At 42.4% G+C, this 13,287-nt stretch overlaps 1 protein-coding gene across 5 annotated transcripts in view; it reads left to right on the forward strand.

Moving 5' to 3' along the window:
* Positions 1-12,768, forward strand: part of RCL1 (RNA terminal phosphate cyclase like 1) — a 67,091-nt gene extending 54,323 nt beyond the window's left edge. For 3 of the 5 annotated variants that reach the window (XM_066368103.1, XM_066368105.1, XM_066368104.1), the window contains 2 exons: positions 2,277-2,380; positions 12,446-12,768. In XM_066368103.1, coding sequence (XP_066224200.1) covers positions 2,277-2,380; positions 12,446-12,596 — 255 coding nt within the window. In that variant the 3' untranslated portion in view covers positions 12,597-12,768. Of the gene's footprint in view, positions 1-2,276; positions 2,381-4,444; positions 4,637-10,590; positions 10,899-12,445 lie in introns of those variants that run through there. The other 2 variants (XR_010749213.1, XM_066368102.1) reach the window with 2 other exon arrangements.
* The last annotated feature ends 519 nt before the right edge of the window (positions 12,769-13,287 follow it).

The raw sequence follows: 13,287 nt of genomic DNA on the forward strand, positions 1-13,287 counted from the left end.
AAAGCATCAGGTTTTTGTGAGTAATTCTTTATAGGTCTGTGATGTGACATGGTTTAAAAGAGTAATAAAAGTTTATTCCCTTTGAAGTTACTGTTTATTTTTATAATGTTTTAATCCTCAGATCTAATCTCCCTCGGTCTATTTTTGTCTCATCAGTTACCAAGTCCTCCTTATTCTGATACTGGCTTTCTAGAACTGCCTCTGCTCTCCATCTTTTTGTTGCCTCCATTGCCTGCCCTCCTCCTACCAGCGCCTCCTGTGGCTGGCTCTCCCCACTTGCACGGGACTGGGGGCGGTCCTTTCCAGATGCTCTCCATCATCCCTTTCGGTCTAAATCCCCTAAAACACTTATTTGATTTTTTTACTCCTGTGCTCAGAGACCTTCACTAGCATCTCACTTTCCCCAGTTGAAGTCAGGAACCTTGCTGGACTCAGAAAAGCCCTTGGTCTGCCTACGCCACCTTCTCCCTGCAATTTCGCATACTTCTCTACAGACAGCACTTAGCCACTTTCAGACTGGCCTCCTGGCTGTTCCTCGCTGGCCCTGGGTCATATTTCCCTCATCCTCCTGCTCTCTCTTCCTCTCCAAATCCTGCTTATTCCCCCAGGGCCAGTTCAAGTCCCCACCTTCCCCAAAGTTGCCTTCTGGTGCCAGGTGAATGACAGCCCCTCCCCCACTTACCTTGGCAGTCCCAGTGTCCACAGCACTCAGCTGCTACATAGCTTTGGCTTCACCTTGAATTGTTTTTAGTTCCTTCTCATATCTCATGTTTTCAGTGAGGTTGAAGCCACTTGGCACAACAGTTGCATCCTCTGCTGAGAGGTAGCTCCACTGCTCTCTCCATGGTGTCCTGAACACAGACCCCCAACAGACTGCACTAAAATACAGGTTTAGTACATCATAAAAATCAATAAAAGTCAGAGTGGTGGAATAGCAACATAGTGATAAGAAGCAGAAACCAAAGAGGACAGTTTAATCTTTATAGACAGCCTTATGAAAGAGAGTGAGTTTTTGTAACGCAGTTTCATTGGTCCTCATGTTCTCCATGGTTCAGGTTTCCTTGCTTTTTGCATGGAAATATATATGCTATACCTCTTCTTGTCTTTACATTTGTTTCGTGAGGTAAACATTATCCTTTAAGGTAGTTTAGGAAGGGTAATAGTTTTCCTAAAGGCTAGCAGTAGGATAAGCCCCCTTATTTTTCTACTCCATTGTTATAAATGAAGTCTGGCAGCAAAGAGTGAGTGTCTGTGCTTGAGAATCGATTTATTCCCTATATATACTACATGCATTTACAAAGGAGACAGGTGTACCCAGCAGTGGGTGGCCATTGTTCTGTTAAAGTCTGGAGTTTAGGCTTGAATAGTGATATGCTGTCATCAGAAACTGGGTTCTTTTTGTGACATGTACAAAATATGTAAAAATTCAAGGTCATTCTACTTTTACTATGTATAATACAAGTTTGAATTGTTTTAAATAAAGTTATCCCAGGAAGCATGATCAGAAATAGACATTTTTAGGGCATACATGTAAACAGCAGTAATGCACATATCTTGTAGAAGCAGATGGCTGAAACCGTCAAGAAAGCCAAGAATAAAAGAAGGATGGCAATTGGAACAGTTGTACCTCTGGAGAAAGTTTGTGAGAAGAATCTGTTCTGCTTATTGATTTGGAAGAAAAGGAAGGGAAAGTGGGGGGAAACAGTGCATAAGTAATAAGAGTGGAGGGAATCTGATCCCAATAGTTTTTCAGTTTTAAGGCACAAAGCAAGAGGAAAGAGGAGAAACTAATGTAACATGGCAAGCAGTTTTTGAATGTGACTGAATAGATGTTATAGGTACAGGTCCTTTCTTGTCGGATTGACTGTGGTGTTCTGTGACAGACTAAATAAAGTGAAGTGGCATTCATTTCACCCTGTTAAAACCTGTACATTTCCTAGACCTGATGATTATGCTTTTTTGTTTGTATGTTCTGAAGCTGTAATTACAAAGGGAAAGTTTTATTTTTCTCTAGATAGACCTCAGTAAACTGGAATGTCTAATTATTCTGGTAGTCTCAGCTAATGCAGTTGTTTCAATTAGCTCTTAGTTTAATCCCCCAAAGTTAATTGATATAAGGCTTAGTCTTAAAGGACCCGTATCTTGTTTCATTATTGCATGAACTTTGTGATCTGCTCTTCTGTGGTTCTTATAACCTGGGTATTGGTGACTGTTTTCTTGGTTTTCCATTTTCTGGTTAGTATAACGATTAATCTTTAAAGTGTTTCTATTTATAGGGTGGATGTGTGGACTCAACCAACCAAAGCCTGGCTCTACTGTTCATGACCCTTGGACAGCAGGATGTTTCCAAAGTCCTGTTAGGACCACTCTCTCCCTACACGTGAGTTATTTTCTTTTAGCCTCATTATTCTGTCCAATTTGATCTTTAAGTTGCATGAAATGACAAAGATGTTGTACTATGCATAGCCTATCACAGACTACCTGCTTATACTGATACTTAAAACAGCTGGAGCTGGTTGCTCTTAACCTGGTGTCTTACAAGGATTTTACCTTCCTCTCTCTTCTGTAGTCTTAGCATTCCCTCTGTCATTTCCATGTCATTAAAGTTGTATGATATATTAGACAGTTCTTTAGTCTGTGCCTTAAATTTTTTCCCATTTTGGAGGTAAACTCCTCGTTGCATTGTAGCTTAGATTTTGTTGTTAGGTTTTTTTTTAATCCCTCTCTTCCCTAGCTTTGGCAAATATGACTGTCCTTTTGTCCAAGATGATGGGGCATGAACCAGCTGGAAAGATGAAGAAAGGGGCCAAGTCTATAATAATGCCACTAGACTAGTAGGGAAGTTGTAAAGGTGAGTTTGAGGGTTGGGATGTTATCAGAAGTCGACTGCTGAGGTATTAAAGTAAGTGCTCTCTAAAAAGAGCAGCTCATCAGCTTGGCCAGGCAGTGACGCAGTGGGTAAGAGCGTTGGACTAGGATGTGGAAGACCCAGGTTCAAGACCCTGCGGTTGCCGGCTTGAGTGCGGGCTCACCTCCTTGAGCGTGGGGTCACTGGCTTATGCATGGGATCATATACATGATCCCACTGTCACTAGCTTGAACCCAAAGGTTGCTGGGTGGAACCCAGGGTCACTTGCTCTGCTGTAGCCCCTGCTAGGCACATATGAGAAAGCAATCAATGAACAACTAAGGAGCTGCAACAAAGAATTGATACTTCTCATCTCATCTCTTTCCCTTCCTGCCTGTCTGTTGTCCCTATCTGTCCCTCTCTCTCACTTCCTGTTTCTGTCAAAAAAAAAAATAAATTAAAAATTAAAAAAGAGCAGCTCATCAGAAGTCTTGGATTATTACCAACTGAAAGGAGCACTTCCCATAGATAGCAAAAGAGTTTTTGTAAACATCCCGTTTGAGCACTGACATCTGGGGGGTGCGTGTGCATGTGCTTGAAATCATTATATGGCCCTCTGTTCCTGGAGATGGGGTCCGTGGGCCTCTGGGAGGAGACATTCAGGTATATACGAGACTGAACTGTCCTTTTTCGGTTATCATGGTACCGATGCTGTATATCTGAAAGGTACAGTACTGTGATAACTGAAGAATGGTGGTGCCATCACATTGAGAAGGGGGCAAGCACAGCTGACGGGCATCGCACCACTGTGCCATTCTTGAGGGGCATGAAGACCAGGACTTGAAAGAGATTCTTTTGGAGGTTTTTTTATTTTGTTTTTTTGAGTTGGTGGTGGTTTTTTTTTTTGGATAAAGGCAATGGAAGAGAATACATTCTGTTATCAGGGGGGAAGATTGATAAGCAGGAAATTGGTAAGGACCACGTTATCTGCTGATAACTTATATAAAATATTTCATAGGACAGGAAACCTGAAACTGAGTAATCTTCAATGGCACACTGACATCGGGAATCAACATTGCTAAAATAGACTTAGTAGTGAAGGCATTTAGAGAAGAAGTGAGGGCCAGGAGTGCGGCACCCTAAGTGCAGAGATTTGCTTCCTGTGGGAGTTCTCTGGAAGTGGCTGACAGCCCACGAGCACCACAGCCCCGTCTCCTTGCTGCTCTCTCCCGGCAGCTGCTCTCTCCCGGCGGCTGCTTTCCTGGCCTCCGCTTCGGGCAGCAGCAGGCTGACTGCTCACACAGCGCGAGGCGGTGTCCAGGCGCGTGTGGTCGTGGGGCATGGTGTTTGGCAAAACATTATGTGAAAAATGGAATGTATTTTTGTTGTTGTTCTTAGAGTGTTTGTCCCCCCCCCCCCCCCCGTGCCCCCTCACTCAGTTTGGCTATAGGGCCTTGATAATTATTTACATGTCATTTCCAATTAAGCAGCCCATGTGGAGATAGTCAAGATGTGACTAGACATTGTTTTAATGTTACCATGCCCTACTCAACACACCCCCTCACCAAACATTAATTGCAGTGTCTTGTCTTCCAGACCCTTGCCTAAAATTACTAGATCTCCCAAGAAAACAAAGTGGTCTGCTCTGAATGGAGCTTTGCTGGACTGGGACAAATTGCAAAGTTATGTTTGAGACTCGGGGCTATCTTTGTCTGGATTTCCTGCCTCCCAGGGTTTCATGCAACAGGGGCTGCGGTGGGGAGGGAAAGGCAGCCTCCTTCCTTCTTGGTAAGCTAATGCAGGGTAGGGGTGTGGGGGTTGTAAGGAGTTTATTTTTAAAAGCTGTATGTGTTTAGGGCCCTTTTTGCCCTTTATCAAGTGTTCCAAAGTGATAAAGGGCAAAGTTGGGAAGAAATATGTCCTTCAGGGACCCAGTAGACAAAGTTAACATCGTATCTGTGGGTACAGTTTAGGGTAAAAATGGCACAGAATCTATAGTCCATATTATCATGGCAGGGGTACAGTTCATCCTAGTTGGATAGTTTCAGAGACCAAACTACCACTTATTTTTATACACAATTAAAATCATAAAAATATGGTTTTTGAAATCCCCAATTTTTTCTTTCTTTTCAATTAAGTGAGAGGAAGGGAAGCAGAGACAGACACCCACATGTGCCCCAACCGGGATCCACCTGGCAAGCCCCCTATGGAGCAATGCTCTGCCCATCTTGGGGTGTTGCTCCATTGCTCAGCAACTGAGCTATTCTTAGTGCCTGAGGTGGAGGCCTCTGAGCCATTTTCAGTGCCCGGGGCCAACTCACTCCAATCGAGCCATGGCTGCATGAGGAGAATAGAGAGAGAAAGAGAGAGAGAGAGAGAGAGAGAGAAGTGAGAGTGAGAGGGGTGGAAAAGCAGATGGTTGCCTCCACTGTGTGCCCTGACCAGGAATTGAACCTGGGACGTCCACACACTGAACTGATGCTCTACTACTGAGCCAACTGGTCAGGACCCAAATATCAAATTTTTCAAGAAAGCTAGAAGCAAGGCCTTCCTTGGTTTATTCTGGCCTTTTTCACGTTCTGATTTGCATAAATAGCTTTTTAAATATGCTTTATTTATTTTTTTTACAGAGTACTGGGATTAAGGAGGATGTTTTTTCTTGCTGTATTGTTTTCACACCCTTTCTGGTAAATAAGTATCTCTGTTCTTCCTATTTTTCTTTCCTCTGTCTTCTGTTGGTTGTTTTCTCTGTTCCTGGAAAAAGAAAGTCTATATATGTAAAATTCTTCCAGAAGACCAGAGAGACTTTTTAGTAGAGTGGAATAGTATTTGTATAACATGCTGGTATGTGGAGAGTCTGTTTCTGTTCAATTTATTGAATTTTAGGTAGTTTACAATAGTAATAGTGGTTTCACCTCTTCCTGACAAATCTTAATATTACAATTTAAGGAGGATTTATATTTTATTTAAAGGTGGGATTAACAGTAAGAAAATAACACTTGGACGCATTATTTATGGTTGGACTGAGGTTACCAAACCTTTCTACATTTTGTTGGGACATGGGTTGGAAGTGCAAGGCTGTCTGATGCCAGTGCTGGCTCTACTCGGGAGCACCGGAGGCCGGGCTCCCAGCAGCGCAGCACAGCTGGCCGAGCCCAGTGCTGACACTGCCGTTTCTGCCCAGACACTCCTATGCTCTGTCCCAGTCTGGGAATGCCAGTCTCCTGTGGAGGTCACTTTGAACACCAGGAGGCCCAGTAAACTTGCTTTGGGTTATCTCAGACCTGAAGTTAGCTGTAAATTGTTTGCTCAGATATTTATAAATCTATGTCCCTTAACTTTTAAATTTATGACAAATGTCCTACAGTCATATTGCTAGATAAACTACACACATCTTATTTACTTTTCTCAAGAATTCTGTAAGGTAGGTGTTTATTTAACAAACTCTTACAGTATTTACTGTTGACCAGATCTTGTTTCACAAATATGAACTCATTTAGTTTTCATAATAAGCCTGTAAGGGTGACAAAGGCAGGCACCATTGCATACTCCATTTTGCAGGTTAGGAGATTGAGGCACAGAGAGACTGAGTCACATGCCCAGGGTCACAAGTCAGCAAGTGGAGTTCAGACCCAGAAAGTCTTGTCCAGAGTTCACACTTCCCTGACCCACTGCTCTTATGTAAGTGCTGGGATTCAATCCATGTTGTTGGACTCCACACACCTCCCTGCCTGAGGCAGGATGCCATGCTACATATTTTTAAATTCTCATTTCAAATTCTGCTGTAAAGTGATCTACCTTGACTTGGAGGTCTAAAATGAACCATGCCACATTTCTAACTTTAATAGATAATCTCTTTCTGCTACTCATGAATGCCAGGCAGTGAGAACCCAGTGTTGTTGTCATTGTTAAACACTAACTGACTAGGGGTTCCTGGCTTACCCCATCTGCAGCATGGCAGTGTGGAGATCGAATGAGATAATGCAGGGGAACTGGGAAGTGCTGGCCGAGCCTGCAGCTATTTGGGTATAGTTGTTTCACTGCTCTCTTGAGCTAGTCAGATACATCCCACAATATATTTGTGATTTAATTATGTTTAAATGCTGCAAAGCCTTGTCACCTTTTTTAAGTTATTTGAACCCCAGCCTGACCAGGTGGTGGCACAGTGGATGAAGCGTCAACGTGGGATGCTGTGGACCCAGGTTAAAAATACCAGAATGTTGCCTGCTTGAGTGCGGGCTCATCTGGCTTGAATGCAGGCTCACCAGCTTGAGTGTGGGGTCTCTGACTCGAGTGTGGGATCATGGACATGACCCCATGGTCACTGCCTCAAACCCAAAGGTTATTGGCTTAAGCCCAAGGTTGCTGGCTTGAGCAGGGGGTCACTGGCTCAGCTGTAGCCCCCCCTGGTGAAGGCACAGATGAGAACGCAATCAATGACCAACTAAAAGTGCTGCAACTATGAGTTGATGCTTCTCATCTTTCCCCCTTCCTGTATGTGTGTCCCTGTCTTTCTGTCTCTTCCTCTCTTAAAAGAAAAAATAGTTGTTTGAACCTCAGAACATACATATTTAGCATATGGTAAAAGCAAGTGATATCTCTAGTTTGCAGAAAAGAAAGAGAGGTCAGTCACCTGATCATAGATTTTAGCCAAACTTGTCCTGGGACCCACATGTCCCACCTGTGCAACCAGCTTGCCTCTCTGTCTCCTGCCTTTATAACCAAGTTTAGTAACTTGGTTCTTAGAACAGAGGTCAGCTGGGCTTTGGGAAATCCTCTATTTGGCAGAAAAAGCACTGCAATATATTTAAAAGCTGTGGTATAATGACTACAGGGGCCCATCCAGCTATTTTCTCTTTTCCCAGGTCTCCCATCCCTTCCTTAGACCTGAGAAGTAGGTGATCCCAATTTCCAAGTGGCTCATCAGGAATCAGGGCCCTCTGTTGTGGTTTGTGTTTGTGGAGCTTCCCGAGAGAGAGAGAGCTCCCCATAAGTGCCCTTGCCCCCACTTGTTAGCAGGCATCAGAAGAGGGACCTGGTGAGAGGGGCTGCATTTTAAGGGGTAGAGCCCAGCAACCTGGCCAGTCCTGGGCAGTTGGGATTGAATGGACAGATGACTATGAGCCCAGTGGCTGTCACCTGTTGACCAATAGTGCTGATGTGAGCAACCCACTCTTGGAAGATAAAGTATATAATTAGGAAAAATTATCTCTATTTCAAGATTCTCTAAAACCTGCGTGTCAAATGTCCTGGAGGCTTTCATGGCTTGGGTTTGTTTTTTTTTTAAAACCAATCACTTTCTATTGGAAAAAAATGTTTACTTCAGATACAGTTCTCTAAGTCCTTCACATGGAAGTTGCACAGTCCCAGTTGCTTAAAAGGGTTAGTTGGAAAAGCTGTCCATTGCACCGTGCAGGTGGTTGGTCCTCTCTGTAAAAGACCAGAGCTGCTGTCAGGGTGCAGTGGCTCGCTCTTTTGCCTGGCTGTGCAGCCATGCGGTTGTGTCTAGGAAGTGTGGATCTGCATACAGTATGGTTTTTGCAGGAGGTGGGGCCTCGTGGGGCCTGTATGTGGCTGTAGCCCTGCAGAACTTGGGCTGTGGAGAAGGGTGTGGATAAGCACTGAACATGGCTTTGTTCAGCTGTGTGTAGATATAGGGCGAGTTTATTCTGTGCTTGGTTTTTATTTTCTTAGAGACTGTTAAGATTTAATATTGTCTGTTTCTGATTTAATACTGTCTCAGTTTCTGAGAAAGTGTGGTCTTCGATAGCCTAGGTATAGGAGACAGAGGGGAAATGAGGCTGGAAGTGGGAAGACATTCTGAAGCATACCTTCACCCAGTCCCTTATCTTGTTTTCCTCAGGCAGGTTGAGGGGTTGGCAGAACATTAGGTAAGCAGTAGAACCGACTTTGCTTTTATAACTATTCCAAAGGCTGCAAATACCCCAGAACTGCAAATATGTAGTCCTGCACACTCAAACCTGTATTTCTCCTAGTCTTCTCCAAGAGATCAGAAGCAAGCCGAGGCCTCTAGGAGTTCTGCCAGCTGAGGACGGTGTCTGGTTTTTCCAGCACAGTTGAATGATTCAGAGTGAAGTAGGCCGGGGAGGCTCTGGGAGCAAGCCTGTATTAGAGCTGAGGCAGCAGTGAAGGAGAGAACAAGCTGTTTTCTCCTCAGAATGCAGATGAGTGGGCGAGGTGACTGGCTTTGTCTGCACTGCTGCCAGCTGGACACTTTGCCCACAGATGTGGACTGTTTATCTATGGGTTTGATGTGTTTGCTTTCCTTTTCTCCTAGGACAGGGTGGGGTGCAGAGCAGAAAACTGAAAATTGGTTAGTAAGACAGGAAAGCCAGCAGGGGAAGAACTCACTTCCCTTAATTGCTGAGAATGTTGAAGTCATTTTTCAAAATTAGTCCTAACTCCTAAATTCTATTTCATGCCTCATTTAGATAATGCCTAGCAGGTATAATGGGTTTCACTGATAGCTAAGGTCATTGCCTTTGATTTCCCAGGGTGGGGGGAATTGTGCGACTAGACGTAAACATTTAATTAGAGACTATAAGCAGAGCCAAGAATGCAGAAGGGTTATTGGCCAGGGTAAGCTTTGTAGAAGAGTTGACAAATGGGATGCTATTTTAAACGTAGAGATGAGGTAGCACCACACTAGGTGGAACAGGAAAGTGAGGAATTTTTCTGTGAGCATGCAGTGCTTATCAGAGCTGCTCTCCAGGGCAGCTTCTGTTTCACTCTTAACCCCTGATGTGCCGGTCACATCAGCCAAGCGGGGTGATGTTTGGGCCCCCTTTTCTTCTTTTTGCCTTTAACAGATTAGCTAGGGTAGAGGAACAGGAAGGGGTGGAAAATTTATTGCAAGAGACTTTATACTTAGTTTGGTATGTACTGTGTGAGAGTGGGAGCCAGGATCAATACTTTTTTTTTTAACTTCACAAATACATATTTATTTGAAACAGCTCTATTGAAATATATTCACAGACCTGTGTAAACATAAATACAATCTAATTTTAGAACATTTTCACCATCCTAGATAGAAACCCTTTGCCTATTCAAGGTTGTTCCCCATTACCCCCTCCCCTAGCCGCAGGAAACCACTTATCTGCTTTCTGCCTCTGTGATACATTTGCCTGTTCTGTCCATTTCATATAAATAGAGTCATACAGTATGAGTTCCTTGGTGACTGGCTTCTTTCACATAACATAATGTTTTCAAAGTTCATCCATACTGTAGCATTTGCCAATATTTTGTTCCTTTTTATGGTTGAATAATATTCCATTTTATGGACATACCACATTTTGTTTATCCATTCTTCTGTTGATGGACGTTTAGATGTTTTCTTTTTTTTGTTAAGAATAAGGCTATTTACAAGTTTTTGTGTGGCCATATGTTTTCATTACTCGTGTATTAAAATGGAATTGGTGGATGATATGATAACTCTGTTTGATATATTGAGGAACTGGCAGGCTATTTTCCACAGTGGTGGGTGAAAGTTTTCTCTCTGACCACACATTATATTTGTCTTTTTTATTGTGACCATTCTATTGGGTGTGAAGTGGTACCTCATAGTGGTTTCGGTTTTCACTTCCCTAATGACTAATGCTGTTAAGTATGTTTTCTTGTGCTTATTGGCTATCTGATCCTTTACCTTTTTAAAATTGGGTTATTTGGTTTCTTATTATTGAGTTGTAAGTATTCTTTATTTTTTAAATGTTTATTGATTTTAGTGAGAAAGGGAGAGAGAGAAAGAGAAATAGACACAGAAACATCTGCCTGTTCCTGTATGTGCCCTGACTGGAGATTGAACCGGCAACTTCTGCGCTTCAAGATGATGCTCTAACCAATAAAGCTGTCTGGCCAGGGCAAGTTCTTTATATATTCAGAAATTAGACCCTTATCATATACATGATTTGCAAATATTTTCTCCCATCCTGAGGATATTTTCACTTTCTTGATAGTGTCCAAAAAGTATTTTAATTTTGATGAAGTCCAATTTATTTTTTCTTTCATCATTCTGCTTTTCATGTTGTATCTAAGAAGTCATTACCTAGCCCAAGATCTTGAAGATTTACTGCTATTCTGTTTCATAGTTTTAATTCTTACATGCAGATCTTTGATCCATACTGAGTTAACTGTTGTGTATGATTTGAAGAGAGATCTATGTGAAATTGTTCCAGTATCATTTATTGAGAAGGTTATTCTTTCTCTAGTGAATTATCCTGGCATCCTTTCTGAAAATCAAATGAATATAAATGGTTGGTTTATTTCTTGGCTCTCAGTTCTGTTCCATTGATCTGCATGTCAGGATCAGTATTTTGAAAGCTCCTCAGGTGATTCCATGTACATTTGGGGCTGAGAACCATCTGGCTGGAGTAAGGAGTTTGGATGGATTGATTGGCAGGGAACACAACACACGATTGATGAAATACCTTATTATAGATATGCAGACCATCTGTTCTTAACTAAACCGGGGTTTTTAAACTTGCCTGATAAAAATCACCAGGAGTGCTTGTGAATAATAGAATTCTGTCCCCTGTGCACAGAGGAGACAGGGCCTGGTGTTGGGGGAGGTCTTTGTGTGTGGCCTATGGTTCTAGGCTCTTCCACTTGGACATGTCTTCTCTATCAGTTGCCAGTTGATCAAAGCCTTTAGGAACCTGTATGTTTAATGAATTCTCCAGGTGAGTGTTATGGTCAGAGTACCTAGGTCAATGCTAAAGTTGCTAAGCCAGACCAGTAGAAGACTACATACCCGTACGGTGGTCCTTCCACAGAATTGCCATTCCCAAGGTACTCTTGGGGTGAAGCCATAGCTCTGTCTTAAAGGAGATGACAAGAAACAGTTCCACGAAACTTCTCACCATATTCATTGTGAGCTCTTTCCTGGCCACCTTATTCAATGTTCTCTCCCGCCTGTACACGCAGATATGGGTATACCCACATTTCCTCCACATCAGCCTTGTTTACGTTATTTAAATTTCCCTTTTCAAGAATATTTAACTTATCTTGTCTGTTCCACTAGATTGAAAATTTTATATGAGAAGGGATTTTTAGTTGATGGCAACATTTCTAGCACCAAGGACAATGCCCAGCACATTGTAGGCATTCAATAAGTATTTGTTATGTGAATGGAAGATGTTGTTGAGGTTGAGGAATGAAGAGAGATACTTCTCTATTTTAGTGTCAGCAGCAGTGATTCTGCTTGGCTTTATTGCATGATGCTATGAATCCTGACAGTATGTGCTTCTCTCTGCAAGAGCAAAGATGAACGTCATATTTATTTCCACTGTAACGAGTGTGCAGGCCAAGAGTTAGGTGTCATGTACTAATCTCGAACCTTATTTTTTAATTCATCTTGTACTGTGCATCTCGACACAAATACAGGTCCTTTTTGGAAACTGGTAGACTATAAATAAATACTATTTAATCAGCTTTGATGAGAATTTTTTAAGTTTGGTCATTCCTCTTGATCTGGGAAATTAAACGCTTGGATTCAGAAATTGAATTTCTGCTTCTATGGGTTCTCAAAAAAAAAATCAAGTTCCTTTTTCATTTCTTCCTCTTTTTTATTTTTATTTTTAGGATAGAATTTTTGCGGCATTTGAAGAGCTTTTTCCAGATTATGTTTAAAGTTGAAACCAAGCCATGTGGTGAAGAACGCAAGGGTGGGGACAAAGTGTTGATGACCTGTGTTGGCATTGGCTTCTCCAACCTCAGCAAGACCCTCAAGTGATGTTGTCACAGGAAGGTCCCAACACCTACAGACAAAGCAGCAGCTGCCGAGGGCCCGAGGGGAACAAGTTCAAATTCATCCAGGACAGGAGAACCTTTTTATATTAAGGCCTTTCTTAATTTTTTATTTAAAAACAATATCTAAATAAAAGACATCTTATATCAGTGTGGTTTTCAGTTGTTTCTTCCCTGGTGTTTGACATTCCTCAGGAGGCCCTGTCATGATGAGGGCTCCCTTGTCTTACCAGGACAAAGAACACGCCTTCAGGACATAGTGGAGCTGCTAGACCAACGACACAGCTGCATTTCAGCAATGCTTCCTCAGTCCGTATCCCTGGGCTTCTGTTGTGTGGATGTTTTCCAGACCTGTGGCATCCATTACTGTTCTTTTTGCAAGAACTGACCTCTTTGAACCTTGGTTTCTGTGTAAGGATTAAATTAGATCATATCGGTGGGAACTATGAGTAGTGCAGTGTTGTGCAAATTTCAGAAAATGGTATATATTAAACTATGTCATCCCTTGTCTTTGGAATGAACACTGCTATCTTGGAGACAGATTCTGCTCCGTCTGGTTAATTGTTTGTATATGTGGGGGTGGGGGGAATGAATGAATGCTTTGGGAGGGCAGGGGTCCAATTAAAGTTAATGGTTATTTTTTGTATCTCAGGTGTGTTATACATTTAAAAAAAATT

Source organism: Saccopteryx leptura, chromosome 2 (assembly GCF_036850995.1).
Source record: "Saccopteryx leptura isolate mSacLep1 chromosome 2, mSacLep1_pri_phased_curated, whole genome shotgun sequence".
Lineage (NCBI taxonomy): Eukaryota > Metazoa > Chordata > Mammalia > Chiroptera > Emballonuridae > Saccopteryx > Saccopteryx leptura.